This window comes from Scyliorhinus canicula, chromosome 8, assembly GCF_902713615.1.
Source record: "Scyliorhinus canicula chromosome 8, sScyCan1.1, whole genome shotgun sequence".
Taxonomy (NCBI): domain Eukaryota; kingdom Metazoa; phylum Chordata; class Chondrichthyes; order Carcharhiniformes; family Scyliorhinidae; genus Scyliorhinus; species Scyliorhinus canicula.
The window spans coordinates 114,078,397-114,098,662 of NC_052153.1; the positions used below are offsets into that span (position 1 = coordinate 114,078,397).

General features: G+C 47.3%; 1 protein-coding gene and 1 long non-coding RNA gene across 2 annotated transcripts in view; one reads left to right on the top strand and one right to left on the bottom strand.

Moving 5' to 3' along the window:
- Positions 1-10,730, bottom strand: part of dcp2 (decapping mRNA 2) — a 42,701-nt gene extending 31,971 nt beyond the window's left edge. The window contains exons 1-3 of the mRNA XM_038805080.1: positions 10,118-10,730; positions 2,042-2,193; positions 1,428-1,555 (exon numbers count right to left, since the gene is read on the bottom strand). Coding sequence (XP_038661008.1) covers positions 1,428-1,555; positions 2,042-2,193; positions 10,118-10,170 — 333 coding nt within the window. The 5' untranslated portion in view covers positions 10,171-10,730. The remainder of the gene's footprint in view (positions 1-1,427; positions 1,556-2,041; positions 2,194-10,117) is intronic.
- A 368-nt stretch (positions 10,731-11,098) lies between these two features.
- LOC119970455 overlaps positions 11,099-20,266 on the top strand; it is an 80,373-nt gene continuing 71,205 nt past the window's right edge. The window contains exon 1 of the long non-coding RNA XR_005461619.1: positions 11,099-11,317. This is a non-coding gene — a long non-coding RNA (uncharacterized LOC119970455). The remainder of the gene's footprint in view (positions 11,318-20,266) is intronic.

Genomic DNA, 20,266 nt, shown 5'->3' on the forward strand with positions numbered 1-20,266 from the left:
GAAATCATGGTTTCTGGAGCTGAAAATGGAGTGGTCATAATTGACCTGACATATAGTAGATGATTGTACAAAGGTTTTAGAACATAGAACATAGAACAGTACAGCACAGAACAGGCCCTTCGGCCCTCAATGTTGTGCCGAACAATGATCACCCCACTTTAAACCCACGTAACCCGTATACCCGTAACCCAACAATCCCCCCATTAACCTTACACTACGGGCAATTTAGCATGGCCAATCCACCTAACCCGCACATCTTTGGACTGTGGGAGGAAACCGGAGCACCCGGAGGAAACCCACGCACACACAGGGAGGACGTGCAGACTCCACACAGACAGTGACCCAGCCGGGAATCGAACCTGGGACCCTGGAGCTGTGAAGCATTGATGCTAACCACCATGCTACTGTGAGGCCCCATGTGCTCACACGAGACGTATGTTCCGAGGTGGCGTCACTCCTTTTTGGCCTAAAGGAGACCCCCCATAGGCACATCTACTCCTTCTGGCGCAGACCCCCCCTTTTAAGCAGCGCCACTCGTTGGAGGGAGGAGTTTTTTTTTTAAATCATCCCCCCCCCCCCCCCCCCCCCAGTGTGGAGACGGTGGCACCCCAGCCCCTTGACATCACGCCCCGCTTCCTGACCTCTGGGTCATTTGGCGGTGGTGGCGTAGGGGGCCCCCCTCTCCACCTCAGTCTCTGACGCCGGGCACTTCCAACCCCATTCCAAAGCTTCTCCAGGAGTTATTACCGCATCTGTCCAGTGGCCCATGTCGCGAGAGGAATTTGGGGTCTGAGCCACCGCTTCCCTCTGGCCCAGTTTCCCAAGAGGAGCCCGTGAGGAAACATCTGTCGATAATCTGGGGGATGGGACCGAGGCAGACCCAGGGCTAGTTGGTGGGTCAGTGCCGTCTGCCACACTCAATGTGGCGGGAGACGCGGTCCCAGAAGGCGACTGCCCGGAGGAGGATAGCTGCTTGAGCAAGTGATTCAGGGGAATGCGTGAAAGAACATTTTTTTTTTTACAATGGAGTGAGTGGTAACGATCGGGAACACACTGCCCACGAGGATGATGGATGCGAAACAATCAAGGATTTCAGAAGAAAACTGGATGGGCACTTGAACAAACTAAACTTGCAGCAGTATGTGGACCACGTGCAGGAATGGGACCAACTGGATTGCTCCATGGGGAGCCAGAACAGATTGGATAGGGCATATGGCCAATGTGATTCTTTGACTCACTGGCCATTGGAAATAGCGTTACCATATTAGCTTTTTCAAATTATCCAGTGTCCTACCATAAACACATGGCAAAGACCTGACATTTGTTTTATTTAACATAAACCTTGACTTTTGCAGACATTTCCCAAACATGAAATCATATGGAGCATCTGATGCCACAAACATCAGTCATTCTAGGTTATTACTTACATTTTCCAGTGTTTCATCTAGTATAATTGCACCGTATGTCGGCACTCCCATCTTGTACTCCTTCCATTCATCCAAAATCTTTTCCACATCATCCCCTTTTCGCAGTAAAAATGAACAGTGACTGAAGAGTGCAAACAGCAGTTAAGGAATAAGCGTTTAGGTTACATGACTTTTCAGCCAGGCAGATTTTCTTGCCATGTGAGCAGGATTTTAATCCAGATGGCGCAAGATTCCACAGTAAGATCAGGTAACTGAAGTGCTGATTAGAAGGTTCTCAGCTTGGTTTTTAAATATGGAATGGAAGGGAAAATAAATATGGGATGAGTGAGCTGGGGCTTTGCACAATTTTGGAGTCCCAGGAAAGAATCAGTCGAGTATGACAGAAAATACACAATTTTAATCAGGCGTGGGAGGGGTAGATAAATCAACGTATTTGGAGCTTAGAAAGGACAGGGAAATGCAGAGAAGCAAATCACACTGTCAAAAACTAACCTGCTATTTCCAAAGGCTACAATATAGTGCTACATATCTAGTGATCAGCTCACGACATCTCTGCAAGGAAAATATTTTGCAGATGTTAACAAAATGTACTTCAGATGTAGTAAAAAGGATATCTGATTTGGCAAAATCTCTTATCCCACACTGAGGCAATCCTGGTGTGTTCTGCAAGTAGAAGTCCAAGTAAAACCAATGGGCCAGCTCAATTTGAAAGCACACTCTGATCGCATTGTCCCTTTCTTCGCTTGGAATATGCAAAATGAATCGGCTGTTTAATAAATAAGCCACATAGTTACAATATTAAATTGTTTGGGTCATTATCATTCATAAAAGGATTCAAACGCTTGTGATGTAGATCCCACCATACAGCTATACATGTCCACAGTGACAAATCATCCAACAGTCAAAACAGAGAATCAACAAGAGGCCTAGAAGCAGATTTGGTACCCAGAGGACAGCAAAATTGCACATGTTGCATCCTTGTTCAGAAAGGGTGCAAGACACCTGCATTATTCTGTGATTCTGTCAACTGGGATTAGGTGGGCAGGTCAGGTTTTTCATGCGTCGGTGCAGACTCGATGGGCCTCTTCTGCACTGTGTTATTCTGTAATTCTGTGAATAAATCCAGCAACCACAGGCCAATCAGTTTAACTTAATGGTTAGAAACAAATCATGTTTAACTTGATTGGGGTTTTTCGATGAGGCTAATGCAATTGGTGTACATGGTCTGTACTTCAAAAAGACATTTGATAAAATGCCACATAACATGCTTGTCAGATGAGTTAAAGCCCATGGAATAAAAAGGGGCAGTTACAGCACTAGCACACAACTGCTGATCGACAGGGAACGAAGAATAATTTTGAGGGGTTATTCTTTGGACTGCAGGAAGGTGGGATTCCCTGTGGTCCACTGTTTTTCCTGATATTTATAGGAAAGAAGGTCCTACAGACCCTTGCAAAGGGGGGAAAAACATTCCTTTGTTTTTAGCTGGAAGCTACAGCAGTTGGTGACAGGCGGCGGGAGAGGGGACATCTCTCTCAGCTTTGCTAGAAGAAAAGCCATACAATTAAATCATGGTTCATAAAGCCAGTGCTAAAAAGCTAAAGGATAGCTACTTAAGAAACTAGAGAAATGAAGGGGAATTTCCAGGGAGCTTGAAGTTAAAGGAACAAAGGAGGACTGGGAGCCGAACAAGATACTGTTCATTTCAAGTCACAGAATTGTAAAGAAGTTGGCTAGTGAGAAATCAGCAAGATATCTGATATGGTTCTAAAGTTTGTGATATCTTACTACAGTTTGTGAGGCATGAATTGAAATAATTGTGGAGTAATTGGTAGCTGGATATCGGAATGTATGTAAAAAAGCAGTCAAGACAAAGAAATCCTAAAAAGGATTGGTATAAAATCTGGTTCATAGAAGTGAAGTGGAAGATCTGTTCACAAGGGTCTTTTGGAAAATGTAAACTGGATTTCTGAATGCAAATCGTTAATGGAAGCATGATTATGAGAAAAGGTTTAAAGTATGTTTTGGGATTGGAGTTTAGAAACTCTCATATGAAAATTACCTGGAGGGCTTCTCGGAGGAAGAAATCCACAGACACTAACCAAAAGAGAAACTGCTGGAAAATCTCAGCAGGTCTGGCAGCATCTGTAGGGAGAGAAAAGAGCTAATATTTCAAGTCCAGATAACCCTTTGTCAAAGCCGAGTGGAATGCGTGTTTGACCATAGCCGATCTATGTGTTTTTAAAAAGTACTTTGTATGCTAATGAGACCACTGTTGTTTCAAATGTGCTGTGTCATCTGAGTTAATCGTAAAACCTGTGCGTAACTGTTAACCCAAGTAGTTGGGGGGGGGGGGGGAAAGAGTAAAAATGTATTGTATTATAATGCAATTTTTCCATGTTTATTAATTGATTAACTAATTAACAGTCCTGGGACAAGTTGGAGGAATGGCAAAGATGAAATGTAATGCAGAGAAGTGTGAAGTGGTAAATAGTGAGGAGAGTGAGGCCCTGGGGTGGGTCAATGCACCCTCGTTGTGTACCAGGCTGAGCCTGATACAATTTAAGGTGGTCCACAGAGCACACGTGGTGGTGGCCCGGGTTCTTCGAGGGGATGGAGGATCCATGTTGACGCTGTGCGGGGTGTTCTGCGAACCATGTCCATATGTTTTCGTCATGTCCGAGGCTGAAGGGCTTCTGGCAGAGATTTGCTGATGTCATATCAGAAGTTTTAAAGACGAGGGTGGTGCTGAGTCCAGAAGTGCCGATCTTTGGTGTGTTGGAAGATCTAGACCAGGAAGTGCGAGAGGACTATGTTCTGGCCTTTGCCTCCCCGGTGGCCCGGAGACGGATCTTACTAGGTTGGAGTGACTCGGAACCCCCGAAGATGGGGGTATGGGTTAGTGACACAGCGGGGTTTCTCAGTTTCGAGAAAATTAAATTTGCCTTGAGGGGATCGCTGCAGGGGCTTGCTGGGGGGGGGGGACGCGCAAGGGCAGGAGAACCAGTGGAAAGGGGGCTGGGGAAGACGGTCCTGTTTGTGCAAGCTATGTTTACTGGGGGGGGAAGGTTGGTTGGTTGGTGAAATAGTTATGTTCTTGTTGAAACCTGATGTTTACATTTTTTTCAATTATAAATGCCTCAATAAAATATTTTCTTTTTAAAAAAATGAGGAGCGGCAATATAAAATAAAGCACAATTCTAAAGGGTGATCAGGAGGTATATGTGCACAAATCATTGAAGGTAGCAGAGCAGGATGAAAAAATGGTTAATAAGCTCTGAATGCTTTATAAATAAAGACATAGAATTCCAAAGCAAGGGAACTACAGTGAACCTCTTAGCACTGGTTTGGCCTCAGCTGGAGTACGGTGTTCAATTCTGGGCATTGCTCTTTAGGACGATGCAATGGCATTAGCGAGGGTGCAGAAAAGAATTACGAACATGGCTCCAGAGAAAACTCAAGTTATTTGGACAGATTACAGAAGTGGGTTGGATATCCTTAGAAAAGAAAATGGTGAGGGGAGATTGACTGACAACTTCAAAAGCATGAAGGGTCTGGAAAGGGTAGAGAGGAAGAAACTGTTCCCAGTGATGGAGTTTGGAAACCAGAAGACACCAATTTAAGGTGAATGGCAAGAAAACCAAAAGCAAAAATAGTGATTAGGAAATAGAATGCACTGCCTGGTTGTGAGGTGGAAGCAGAATCAATTGAGACTTTGAAAAGGAAATTGGATAATTATCTGAACAAAGGTGTGAATTCAACATATTTCAATAACTAACAAGAATCTTAAACAAAAGTGAATTACATCAGAGAAGAGTTACACGAGGAGAGAACTGGCTCAGGTTAATTGGGATAAAGGACTGATCAATTAGGGCTGAGATTAGGAGAATTGCTTCATTCAAAAGGGTTGCAAACTTTTGGAATTCTCGACCTCAAAAGGTTATGGATGTTCCAACATTGAATGTACTTATGGCTGGGAATGGAAAGAGTTTTGGTCTCTCAGGGAATCAAAGCGGCAGGCTGGAAAGTGGAGTTAAAACCCTTGATCAGACCGAATGGCGGAGCAGGCTCAACGAGGCACGTGGTTTACTCTTGCATCTTGTGAAGAATGATAGGACTACGTGAAAGGGTAGGGGATTGGACTGACTAAATTGCTCCTGCAGAGAGTTGGCATGGATTTAATGGACCGAATGGCCTCATTCCATGCTGTAACTATTCTATGATTGCTTTTACGTTTTTGCCACAAAACATGGATGTTAAATTGGGAAAGAAAATTAGTAACGTAATCTATTTGTACAATAATTAGCTGAACTAGTAATAGGCAAGATATACAACAGGCTACATCATTGCTAACTAAATCTGACTTGACACTGACATGTGCACAATCTCCCAAACAAGTTTAGGTAATGGCACAGGAAAACATTTTCAGAGAAAATATCACTGCAGTCTCTTCCTGCAGCCGTACATTCCAACAAGAAAAATTTCAAGGGGAGGATCCACCATCCATGGTTAACTAAGAGTTATAGATAGTGTCAAGCGTGAAGAAAAAGCATATAACTGCACAAGGATGGGCAGGTCAGAAAATTGGACAGAATATAAAAAACAGCCAAGAATGACAAAGATTAATAAGGAAGGAGTATGAGAAAGCTAATTTAAAAAAGTTAACAAAAAGTGAGCACTGGTCCTACAAAAAGCGAGTCTCAGGAATTAATAATGGAAATTAAGGAGATCGCAGTTGAACTGAACAGGTATTTTGCATCAGTCTTCATTATAGAGGATGCAAGTAACATTCCAGAAATAGCTTCAAATCAGGAAAGGGAAGGGAGGAACTCAAGCAGATTACAATCGCCAGGGAAATGGTACTGAGCAAAATGTTGGAGCTGTGGGCTGACAAATGCCTGGGTCCTGATGGACTTCATTCGAAGATCTTAAGAGAGATCACTGATGCGTTGGGTTTAATCTTTCAAAATTCCCCAGATTTGGGGAAGATTCCATTTGATTGGAAAATAGTAAATGCACCTCCTTTATTCAAAAATGGAGGGAGCAGAAAGCAGGAGGCGACAGGCCAGTTAGCTTAACATTTGCCAAAGAGAAAATGTTGGAAGCTATTATTAAAGACATTTTTGCAGGGCACTTAGATAGATTCATGGCAATCAGAGTCATGCAGTCAGACAAGTCAATATGGGTTTGATAAGTAAATTATGTTTAACCAATTTATTGGAGTTCTTTGAAGTAACATATGCTATGGATAATGGAGAACTGGCACTTACTATTCTTAGATATCCAGAATGCATTTGATAAGGTGCCACATCAAAGGTTCCTGTGGAAAATAGTGCCTCATGGTGTATGGAGTAACATATTGACATGGATAGAAGATCAGCTGGCTCGCTCACACAATGAAATGAAATGAAAATAGTTCATTGTCACGAGTAGGCTTCAAATGAAGTTACTGTGAAAAGCCCCTAGTCGCCACATTCCGGCGCCTGTTCGAGGAGGCTGGAATTGAACCGTGCTGCTGGCCTGCTTTCAAAGCCAGCAATTTAGCCCTGTGCTAAACCAGCCCCTTACCCAATGGGTTACCATTACCCAATGGGTAATTTTCCGGTTGGCAAGATGTAATGAATGGTGTGCCACAAGGATCAGTGCTGGGCCTCAATATCTTTAGTTTGTATAAAGAACACAGATGAAGGAAACAAAGGGTATTGTTGATAAACTTGATGATACAACACAATAGGTCGTAAAAGAAGTTGGGAAGAGGACATAAGGAGGCTATAAAGGGACAGATAGGTTAAGTGATCTGGAAAATTCGAAATTGTTCATTTTTGCAGGAAGAATAACAAAAGACGCATATTATCTAAATGCTGAGATTGCAGAGCTCTGAGATGCCGAAGGATCTGGGTGCCCCAGTTCATGAATTGCAAATTATTATTTTGCAAGTAATTCGGAAAGTTCATCGAAATTTTATTGTTTATGTTGAAGGGAATGAAATACAAAAGCAACGGGGTTAGGTTTCAGTTATACTTAGTATTGGTGAGACCACATCTGGAGTACTGCGTACAGTATTGGTCTCTTCATTCAAAGAAAGATATAAATGGGTTAGCAGTTCAGAGGTTTACTAAACTAATACCTGGAATGGTCAGGTCGTCTTATGAGGGAAGATTGGAGAGGCTAAGCTTGTATCTGCTCGAGTTTAGAAGCGTAATAAGCAGCTTGATTGAAACAAGATCCAGAGGAGTCTTAAACAGGTTGAATGTGGAAATAAATGCTTCCTCTTGTGGGAGAATCTAGAATTAGGGATCACTGTTTAAAAATAAAGTGTCGTCCATTTAAGACACAAATATGGAGAATTGTTTTTCTTAAGAGTCGGGAGGCTTTGGAATTCTCTTCTTCAAAAGACAATAGTAGAAGTAAAATGTGAAAATGTTTAAGGCAGAGCTAGATAGATTGTGGTGGGGGGGGGGGAAGTTTATTGGGGTATATGCGAATAGGGAGTGGAGGTTAAAATCAGATCAACTATGATCTCATTAAATGACGGAGCAGGTCAAAGGGTCCAGTAGGCCTACTCCTGCCACTAATTAGTATGTTCACATATGCAAAGGAATTTTTAGCATTTTTCATCCTTCACAAAAGTAAAAGCATTACTGATGCATTTTACACTTTCTGATAGTGTAGATTCAGATTTAGTGTGTGGCTTTAGTGGTGAAGCCAGAGGCAGGCTTACACATTTGGGGGCTCCATGCTCTCCCTCTTTGCATGGGCCCCAGATAACCCCTCCCACCCCCCCAAGCCACATGGCAGTTCACACCCCCAATGATGTTGAGCCCCACAGCAAAAAGGCAGCAAATACAACAGGCAAAAACAACAAGATGTTGGTTGCTCTTCAGCCTCCTTGTTCTCAGCTCTGCCATGCTGGCCTCTGGTTAAATCACCGCGCTGCTCTGAGACACTATGATGGAACTTGCTTGGCCGTCTTTGCCCTCCAAACTGCTGCTCTGCTCACCATTCACTCAGGTGGTAGGGCCTTGAACCGTGATGCCTACATGTGTTCCTGGTTATCTGGTCTTGTGGCATTTTCCTTTTGGTTGGTTGGCCACCCACCCTGCTCAGCCTGGCCTGGAGTCTTCCGCTACTCTCCTCGATGGTCGTTGGACAGCATCACCTCCTCAACTCGCTCGAGACTTTGCAAGCTCGCATTTGCCTCTGGCTGCTTACCAGACTGAATGCCAGAAATCTGGCTGCTACCTTGCACCTTTACTCAATGACAGTTCAGCAACTTCACACCAATTTAGGAGATGGGACTGAACTGCTCTACGTCTCCACCACCTGCCAAACAGTTCTCCTGATCTAAAGGAGAGTCCACCAATTAGAATCCAATGTTGTTCTGCATTGCATGATGGGCTCATTCAAATTTGTTGAGCCTATCAGGAAATCTAGAGCCATGAAGGCTCCGATTGTCGTGTTGCGAGCACCAGTCATCTTTCAGTGTGGGATCCCCTCCCCACACTGGCTGGGGCCTTGCACTGCGGCGCTGTTTCATGGAAAGTATGCCTCTTGAGGGGAGCTAAGCACTTTGATGCAAACATGCAGTGTTATCTTTCTTCTTGGTGACCTTTGACTTGAAGGTCGAACATGGTCACCATCTGAGGTCTTTGGTGGTCCTGGTGGATATCCAAGTGACTGCCAAACCCAATCTGTGCCCAGAAGGTTCTGCTGCAAATAGGATAGGATACAGACGACTTGAGTGTTGACGAGCTGCTGGCTCGGGTTTTCCTCACCACTTAATTTCTTTCTGCCTTTGATATGCCCTTGCTTTCAAAATCAGTGATCCTGCGGCTTCTCCCAGGACTTGAAATCAACATCATAAGAGTTCCAAAGTATCACTGCAGCAATTCATTTGACTGTCATAAGTATACCCCAAGTTCTCCAAAGAAGGTTCACTTTACTGAGCGAGGCATTCCGGCTACATGGCCTGCCCAACTCAGTCGTGACTATCTCAGTGGGGTATTGCAAATACATCCTAAAATACTGACTCTGTGCATCTGAAAGTCATGCACCAAAACTGGACAGACGACATAAATAGCATATAAATCTGGTCAGGTCCTACATATGTGCAAGTTTAGCAGGAAAAGTATGTACTGCCCAAGATGCTGATTGTTTTTTTTTAATGTTGTGGAGTGCATGTTAAATTTTGCATTGCGAAGCAATCTACAAAATAAATCTCCACAGATTAAAAATAGCCACCCAGTTCCTCCCTGCAACTTGAAGTAATAAACTATTTACTAATCCAGCACGTTTTGTTTCAAAGATTAAGCTTTGCAAGTAAATTCAAAAATGTTAAACTACAAACTATAGATACTGTGAATATGAATTTATACTTTAATCAAGCAATGTCACAAAATGTCCTCTCGTTTTACAACATTTCGCATCGTGCAATTTCGTTTCGAAACAAAATGAAACTCGATTTACACGCTCTCCTGGTTTTATGAAAAATATCGAAGGATCCCCAAACTCCCTTTGCTTTGAATTAAATTCCATTTTAACTTTGGCCCTTGGTTGTGTCGGGTTCTTCGCTCGGAGCGCATTTCCTCCTCCTGGACCCTCCACTTCCTTCTTTCCAGCCCACCCCGTCCCCCCAGCCACTGGACAATCCGACCTTTTGTGTTTTCCCACGCTGCTTCCTGTGTGTTTACCTGCAGAGATCGTCCAGCACCCCGATTGGAATGTCCACTTTCTTCCCCTCCATAGTGTCCACATACCGCGGCTGCTACTCCCAGAGCCCGTCACCGCTTCCGGGAATGAGAATGCAGCCACCCGCTCCATTCGACCCGGCCTTTGTGACGTCGCCATGATTGACAGCAACCCTGCAGAGCTCAGGGGGCTTGGCCACTGAGGCAGCCATTAGCTAAGAGGAGGAAACTATAAAAATATTTAACAGCAGTTTTATTACCCACACATTTAAAATCTCTCCCCTCCCCCTCCCCTCCCTCTCCACCTCGAGAACATTCCGAAAATCCTGTGTTCCTCCAACTCTGGGTTCCTTGTGCAAGCCCGCCTTCCTTTACCCCGCCCTTGGATCGTTGCGCCGTCAGCCCATCTATGCCCAAACCCATTCCCGAAAATGTTCTGCTCCTCCACCTTTCCCACATTGAGGCACTCCTTCATAGCGAAGGAAAAATTACGTGGCTGGAAACCTGAAAAGAAAACAAAAGTAGGTCCGTATTTGAGCGGGATGAAGCTTGTACTCCATTTGGTATGGCTCCTACTTCAGAGATGCAGGCAGGTAGAAGTGTGATGGGTCTCGTACTGGGGGGGGGATGACAGGGCCTTTAAGTGACAAATATGTCATGGAACAAAATACAACGGGCCGTGGCTACCACATTAGGCAAACTAGACTGTCTCAGCCACCAAAATGAGGATTGGGGAAGGTTTTTTAAAAAACTGCCGGCTTTTTAAAATCAAATCGGAACCGGAAACCCAAGGGCAACACTCCCATAATCCATCAGCAGCAGCCAAGCGGATAGAAACTACAACTCCCAGCAGCATAGCGAGACGGTGACGTCAGATCGAGCCTAGCCCAATCACATTGAAGCGTAATTCAACGGCAAAACAAAGTTCGCAGCACCGAGTTTGGCGGGTGCGGTTTGAATTTCAAACCGGGCGGGCGGGCGGGAGCAGTGAGAATGACAAGCACCAGTGGGCTGGGGTGGAAGTAGAGTGGGGGTGGGGTGGAGTGGATGGGTGACACCAATCATTCCAGTCAAAACGGTAGTTAACAAGTACTGTGCTTTGAATCAGCTAGAATTTGCCCACCAGTAGCTCCTCCTGCCAGATCGATGGGTTATATACCTTCCCAGAGGGGCGGAGCCAACATCAACACAACAACAGTAACAGTGAGTAAATACAATAATATATAAAACTGCCATATGTGGCTCACCACATTCACCCCCTGTTTAAAAAACAGTCCAGCAGGGGTCAAGTGGATTCGCAGGTGAAAGCAGACCAAGGCAGGCCAGCAGCACGGTTCAATTCCAGTAACAGCCTCCCCGAACAGGCAGCAGAATATGGCGACAAGGGGCTTTTCACTGTAACTTCATTTGAAGCCTACTTGTGACAATAAGTGATTTTAATTTCATTTTCATTCATTTCACAGGAGGATGTATTGTCTGCTGTGAACGTCGCAGTGTAGGCGCTGGCGTCGAGAACTTTGACTCCGGGAGCACGTCGTCCTCACAACAGGGTCCCGGACAGGGGCAGAGGCGGTGCTCATGGACCCCGGATGAGTTGATGGGTAGATGGGGAGGTACAAGGAAGCGGTGAGGTGATGGTGGGTACCCGTGGGGGCCAGGTCCCTGAGGGAGACTGTGTCCTGCCGCCCGTCGCAGTGTGTCACGTATGCGTACTGAGGGTTTGCATGAATGAGGTGAACCCTCTCGACCAAGGGGTCGGCCTTGTGGCTCCTCACGTGCTTCCGGAGGAGTACCGGCCCAGGAGTCGTGAGGCAGGTAGGAAGCGAGACCCCGGAGATCGACGCCCTAGGAAAGACAAATAGATTGTCGTGGCGGGTCTTGTTAGTGGCAGTACACAACAGTGACCGGATGGAGTGGAGCTCGTCAGGGTGGACCGCCTGCCAGCTGGCGACTGGGAGACCTCTAGACCGTAGGGCCAGAAGGACAACCTTCCAGACCGTAGCATTCTCCCTCTCCACCTGCCCGTTTCCCCTGGGGTTGTAGCTGGTAGTCCTGCTCGAGGCGATGCCCTTACTGAGCAGGTACTGATGCAGCTCATCGCTCATGAATGAGGATCCCCGATTGCTGTGAATATAAGTGGGGAAACTGAACAGGGTGAAGATGCTGCTCAGGGCCTTGATGACTGTGGCAGAGGTCATGTCAGGGCATGGGATGGCGAAAGGAAAACGTGAGTACTCATCAACAACGTTGAGAAAGTACACGTTATAATCAGTGGAGGGGAGTGGCCCTTTGAATTCCATACTGAGGCATTCAAAAGGGCAGGAGGCCTTCACCAGGTGGGCCTTGTCTGACCGATAGAAGTGCGGCTTGCACTCCGCACAGACTTGGCAGTCCCTGGTCATGGCCTTGACCTCCTCTGTGGAGTAGGGCTGGTTGTGGGCCTTGACAAAGTGGAGAAGCCGGGTGACCCCTGGGTGACAGAGCTTGTTGTGGATAGCCCGTAACCGGTCAGCCTACGCATTGGCGCAGGTGCTACAGGACAGGGCATCTGGAGGCTCATTGAGCTTCTCAGGACTATACAAGATGTCGTAGTTATAGGTGGAGAGCTCGATCTTCCATCACAAAATCTTATCGTTCTTAATTTTACCCCGCTGGATTTGTTGATCATGAAGGCAACCGACCGTTGGCCTGTGAGGCGAGTGAATCTCCTGCCGGCCAGGTAATGCCTCCAGTGCCGCACAGCTTCTACAATGGCTTGCGCCTCCTTTTCAACAGAGTAGTGTCGAATTTCGGAGGTATGGAGGGTACGGGGAAAAAAGGCGACAGGCCTCCCTGTCTGGTTAAGAATGACTGCCAGGGCAAAGTCAGACGCATCGCTTTCCACCTGGAACGGGATGGATTTGGCCATGTCGTGCATCGTGGCCTTGGCAATTTTGAATCTGATGCGGTTGAAGACCAGGCGGGCCTCAGCCGTCAGGGGAAAAGTGGTGGACTTAATGAGTGGGCGGGCTTTGTCCGCGTAGTTGGGGACCCACTGGGCATAGTCGGAGAAGAACCCCAAGCACTTTTTCAGGGCCTTGGGGCAGCAGGGGAAGGAGAGTTGCAGGAGGGGGCGCATGCGTTCGGGGTCAGGCCCTAGGACTCCGTTTTCCACGACATAGCCGCGGATGGCTAGCCGGGTTTTGTGGAAAACGCATTTCTCCTTATATGTCAAGTTAAGGAGTCGGGCGGTGCGGAGGAATTTTTGAAGGTTGGCGTCGTGGTCCTGCAGGTCATGGTCGCAGATGGTAACATTGTCCAAGTACGGGAACGTGGCCCGCAGCCCGTACTGGTCGACCATTCGGTCCATCTCGTTGGAAGACCGAAACCCCGTTGGTGACGTCGAAGGGGACCCTGAGGAAATGGAAGAGACGGCCATCTGCCTCAAAGGCAGTGTATTGGCGGACCTCCCGCCAGATAGGGAGCTGGTGGTACGCGGACTTCAAGTCTACCGTAGAGAAGACTCGATACTGCGCAATCTAATTGACCATGTCGGAAAAGCGCAGGAGGAGGTACACATCGAGCTGTGTGTACCGGTTGATCGTCTGACTGTCGCCGACTACCATCCGGTTCTTCTTCCCGATCCTGACGACCACCACTTGTGCTCTCCGGGGCTATTACTGGCTTCAATGATCCCTTCCCTCAGGAGTCGCTGGACCTCTGACCTGATGAACGCCTTGCCATGAGCACTGTGCTGTCTGCTCCGGGTGGCGAAGGGCTTACAGTCTGGGGTGAGGTTCGCGAAGAGCCAGGGAGGGGCGACCTTCAGGGTCACGAGGCTACAGACGGTGAGAGGGGGCAGGGGTCCCCCGAACTTCAGGGTTAGACTACGGAGGTTGCACTGAAAGTCTAAACCCAGTAGGAGAGGGGCGCAGAGATAGGGGAGGACGTAGAGTTTGAAATTGGCGTATTCGACACCCTGTATTGCCAGGTTGGCAGTGCAGTACCCCAAGATCTGCACGGAGTGTGATCCGGAAGCTTGGGATATGACTTGTGAGACGGGGAGGACCTGGAGGGAACAACGCCTTACAATGTCCGGATGGAAAAAGCTATCCGTGCTCCCGGAGTCGAAGAGGCAGGACATCTCCTGCCCGTTGAGGCTGATGGCCATCATCGAGCTTTGAAGATGGCAAGGCCGGGACTGGTCAAGTTGAATGGAGCTGAGTTGATGGCGATGTCGTTCTGGTCGCAAAATGGCAGCGTCGACGAAGTCAGACAAAATGCCTGCCCGTATGGATTGCACACGGCGTTCAACATTGATGATGTCAGACAAGATGGCTGCCCCCATCGATTGCACACGGCAAGGGCTTTCCATGCTGCGGGGTCTGTGAGGCTCAGACTGGGCTTGACAGGCTTTTGGTTTTTGATTTTGATTTTTAGGCTTAGCTGAGCATACGTTAGCCTAGTGCCCCTTCTTGCCACACTTGTTACACGTGGAGTTGCGAGCTGGGCAATGCTGCCTGGGGTGCTGGCCCTGACTGCAGAAGTAACAGCATGGTCCTCCGGAGCTGGACGGCTGCCGCGTGGCGCAGGAATGAGGCACGCCTGGGTCGGGTGACGGCTGCGCCTCCGACGTCCCCGAGGATGTCGCGTGGTTGGATGGGAAGGCATCCAAGCTCTGGAAGGCCACTTCCAGCGAGGTAGCCAGCTTCACAGTCTCCTCGAGGTCGAGGGCCCCCTTTTCTAGAAGCCGCTGTCGGATGTAGCTGGACCGGACACCAACCGCATAGGTGTCCGAGACCATCAGCTCCGCGTGCTCGCAGCTGTGACAGTCTTGCAGTTACAACTGCGGACAAGTACTCTCAGTTCACGTAGGTATTCAGCCAGTGACTCATCCTGGCGCTGACGCTGTGGGGTCAGGAGGTATTGAGCGAGTACCTCGTTCACCGGCCTCACAAACTGTCGTTTGAGCAGCTCCACTGCCACTGTGGCTTACCCGGGCATTGAGGAGACGCTGTTTAATTTCCGGGGAGATCTCGGCAGCGAAGGAGCTGAGGTAGGCCTCAAAGCAATTGAGCCAATGCTCAAATATTGCCCTGCCTCCGGTGCCTGCGGGTCAAGATCGAGGCGTTCTCGTTTTAATACTGCTTCCAGTTAAAAAAAATTCTAGCTGATTAAATTGATACCAATCAATCCAGTCGAAACGGTAGTTAACAAGAACTGTGGTTTTAATCTGCTAGAATGTGCCCATCAGTAGCTGCTCCCGCACTGAGAGGCTGTCCCGGATCGATGGGTTATATACCTTTTCAAAGGGGCGGAGCCACAGGCAGAGCCAACAACAACATTAACAGAACAACAGTAACAGTGAGTAAATACAATAATATATACAACAGCCATACGTGGCTCACCACAATGGGATAGTTTGGGTCACTCCATTTGTGATCAGGTCAGTGATTTGTTTTTAAATTTTCTGCAATGACCTTGTACTGTTTCTATTAATGACAGTAACTGGGAATTAAACTGCAGACCTTTAACCCCCAGCCGACTTATTCACACATCATAGATGCCGGCGTTGGACTGGGGTGGGCACAGTAAGAAATCTTATGGCACCAGGTTAAAGTCCAACAGGTTTGTTTCGAATCACTAGCTTTCGGAGCGGGGTTCCTTCCTCAGGTGAATGAAGAGGTAATTAAGTCTTTACAGATCTAGACAGAGTGACTGGAGAGGGAAAATCACAGGTTAAAGAGGTGTGAATTGTCTCAAGCCAGGACAGTTGGTAGGATTTCGCAAGCCCAGGCCAGATGGTGTGGGGTGACTGTAATGCAACATGAATCCAAGGTCCCAGTTGAGGCCGTACTCCTGTGTGTAGAACTTGGCTCAGCAAAGACTTAATTACTTGCAAAGACTCATTCAAAGTATCGTCTTCCCTCACTGACTTTGTCTATTTGTGTTTCTGGAACCCACCTCTTCATTCACCTGAGGAAGGAGCTGCGCTCTGAAAGCTAGTGATTCGAAACAAACCTGTTGGACTTTAACCTGGTGTTGTGATACATCAGAGAGTTTGAGGTCCCAAGTGAAGGCAGCCATCTACTATTTAAATAATTTCAATTCCACAGAAGACCGACTTCGCTACATGTAAACGGCTCCTAAGTGTTGAAAGTTGGCACTTTTTCCAGTACAAACATTAACTGCACCATCTTGTAAAATTCAGAATCAGAATAGAGGAGAGAGATAGGGAGCTTAGTGGTGTGTAACAACAACAATCTCTCCGTCAGTGTTAGCAAAACTAAGGAGCTGGTCATTGACCAGGAAGAGAAGTATCGTACACACCCCTGTCCGCATCAATGGTGCCGAGGTGGAGATGGTCGACAGCTTCAAGTTCCTCGGTGTAAACATCAGCAACAATCTCCTGGTCCATCCATGTTGACGCTATGGCCAAGAAAGCACAGCAGCTCCTTTACTTCCTCCGGAAACTAAGGAAATTTGGCATGTCCACAACGACTCTTACCAATCTTTATAGATTTATCATAGAAAGCATCCTATTTGGCAACATCATAGTTTGGTATTGAAACTGCTTGGCCCAAGACCATTAGAAACTACAGAGAGTTGTGAACACTGTCCGGTCCAACACGCAAGCCCGCCTCCCATCCATTGACTCTGTCTACACCTCCCTCTGCCTTGGGAAAGCAGGCAGCATAATTAAAGACCCCTCCTATCTGAGTTATTCTCTCTTCCGAGCAGAAGATACAAAAAATTGAGAACATGCAGCAATAGATTCAAAAACAGCTTCTTCCCAGGCCTTACTTGGTGTTTATGCTCCACAACAATCTCATTCACCATACTTAATTTTCCCCATCAACATATTCTTCTGTACTGTTCTTCCCCTAAATGTATCCATGTATTTTCTTCAACCACTCAATTTGGCAAAGCTGCACATTTCCACAACTCTGAGGAAAAGGTTAGGTCGATTGGCCATATTAAATTGACCCTTAATTGGAAAAAAAAAATTGGGTACTCTAAATTTATTTTTAAAAGGATCTTTTCACCCTCTCTTAGATAGATAGAGAAATACAGCACAGAACAGGCCCTTCGGCCCACGATGTTGCGCCGAACTTTTGTCCTAGGTTAATCATAGAATTTTGGACAATTTGTCATGGCCAATCCACCCAACCTGCACATCTTTGGACTGTGGGAGGAAACCGGAGTACCCGGAGGAAACCCACGCAGTCACGGGGAGGATGTGCAGACTCCACACAGACAGTGACCCAAGTCGAAATCGAACTTGGGACCCTGGAGCTGTGAAGCAATTGTGCTATCCACAATGCTACCGTGCTGCCCTTAAGAAGTTAACCTACACTCCCTTATTCTACCCTAATCCAAGTACCTATCCAATAGCCGTTTGAAGGTCCATAAATTTTCCGACTCAACTACTACCACAGGCAGTGCATTCCATGCCCCCACTACTCTCTGGGTAAAGAACCTACCTCTGACATCCCCTCTATATCTTCCACCATTTATCTTAAATTTATGTCCCCTTGTAATGGTGTGTTCCACCCGGGGAAAAAGTCTCTGACTATCTACTCTATCTATTCCCCTGATCATCTTATAAACCTCTATCAAGTCACCCCTCATCCTTCTCCGTTCCAATGAGAAAAGGCCCAGCACCCTCAATCTTTCCTCGTATGACCTACTCTCCATTCCAGGCAACATCCTGGTAAATCTCCTCTGCACCTTTTCCAAAGCTTCCACATCCTTCCTAAAATGAGGTGACCAGAACCTCTTCTTGGTAATCAGCATGTTGGTCTCCTCAACATTAGCTGAAAACACATCACCTTCCAACAGTAGACTGACACCCAGCTCTACCTCACCATCAATATTCTTGACCCCTCCACTAGTCTGACATCCAGTTCTGGATGAGGAGAAATTTCATCCAGATAAGTACAGTGAAGGCCAAAGTTTCTGGGCGAGATTCTCCGCAAATGCAGAGAGTCGTAAAGGCTGCTGTGAAACTGGCCGTGTTTCACGGCAGCCTTCACGCCCGTTCCCGGGACCTGATTTCCCCCCCCCACCCCCCAACCGGGAATCACGGCGTCGCGGCCTTAACGACCGTCGTTAAGGCCGCGCGCCAAGATGACGCGCGGCTGGCTCCAACCCACGCATGCGCGGGTGACGTCATCACGCCATTGACGGAACCCGCGCATGCGCGGTTCCGCATTTCTCCACTGCCGCCCGACAAGATGTGGCGGCTTAATCTTGTCGGGCGGCGGAGGGGAAATAGTGCGTCCCTTTTGGACGCAGGACCGACGATCGGTGGGCACCGATCGCGGGCCTGTCCCCTTCCGAGCACAACGGTGGTGCTCCTGCCCCAAACGGGCCTCTGGATGCCCCAAACAGACATCCAGCGCCCGTTTTTACGACGGTAGCGAGCAGGTGTGTTTGCTGGCATGAAAAAACGGGCGTAAAGGCCCGGCCGCTCGGCGCATCGGCCGCGGAGATTTGGCGCTCGCCGTAAAAAACGGCGAGCGCCGATTCGTGACGTGGGTCGGACGAGGGGAGGGGAGAGAATAGCGGGAGGGCGTGAAAAATGTCGGGAGGCCCTCCCGCTATTCTCCCAACCGGCGTGGGGGGGGGCGGAGAATCGCGCCCATTGTTTTCAGTCCCTGCCGTGAACTCTGCTCCCTAGCCATCTCCATCTCCTTGACAACTCTAGGGTTGAGTTTTGACTATTTACAACATTGTTGTATTAGTCTTCCAATCCAGGTGCCCATACCATCGCTAAAATTGCCCAAAGGTTATCTGACTCTTCCCTGGACCAAGATAAAATGCCGCTGAAACCTCAAATGCACCTTTTTTTCTCCTTGAGACACTCTCCACAAACTTAAGCTTATCCAAATACAAGTTGCCTATATTTTAACATGTGCCAAGTCCCAATTGCTGAATCACATCTAACAGTGAGATGCTTTGTTTTGGTTTTGTAAGCACGGTTTAAGGGCGGCACGTTGGCACAGTGGTTAGCACTGCTGCCTCACGCCTCCGAGGAAATAGAAACATAGAAGATAGGAGCATGAGGAAGCCATTCGGCTCTTCGAGCCTACTCCGCCATTCATCATGATCATGGCTGATCATCCAACTCAATAGCCTAATCCTGCTTTCTCCCCATAACCCTTGATCCCACTTGCCTCAAGTGCCATATCTAGCTGCCTCTTGAATGTATTCAATGTCCAGCAAAAACAATCCAAACCCAGTTTGTTTCTCCTCGTACGACAGTCCTGCCGTCCCCGGAATCAACCTGGTAAATCTTTGCTGCACTTCCTCAAGAGCAAGAATATCCTTCCTCAGAAAAGGAGACCAAAACTGCAAACAATATTGTAGGTGTGGCCTCACCAAGGACCTGTATAATTGCAACAACACATCCTTGCTCCTGTACTCGAAACCTCTTGCCGTGAAAGTCAACATATCGTTTGCCTTCTTTACCACCTGTTGCACCTCCATGCTTCCCTTCAGCGACTGGTGCGCAAGGACACCCAGCTCTCGCTACACACTCCCCTCTCCCAATTTACAGCCATTCAGGTAGTAATCTGCCGCCTTGTTTTTGCTCACATTTGTACAAGTTATACTGCAACTGCCATTGATTTGCCTACTCACCCAACCTATCCAGATCATGCTGAAGGAACTCTGCATCCTCGTCACAGTTCACCCTCCCACCCAACTTGGTATCATCTGCAAACTTTGAGATGTTACATTTTGTTCCCTCGTCCAAATTATTAATATATGTAGCAGGATCTCAGCACCAATCCCTGTGGCACCCCACTAGTTATTGCCTGCCAATTTGAAACTGACCCGTTAATTCCAACTCATTGTTTCCTTTTGACAGCCAGTTTTCTATCCATCTCAATACACTTCCCCAATCTCATGCGCTTTAACCTTGCACAATAATCTCTTATGCAGGACTTTGTCAAACGTTTTCTGAAAGTCCAAATATACCTGGGTTCGATCCTGGCCATGTGAAGTTTGCACATTCTTCCCGTGACTGTGTGCAGGGTAGGTGAATTGGCCACGCAAAAATTGCCCCTTAATTGGAAAAAAAAAGAATTGGGCACTTTAAATTTAAAAAATAAAATGCAAGCACGGCTTAGAATCCCTACAGTGCAGAGGGAGACCATTCGGCCCATC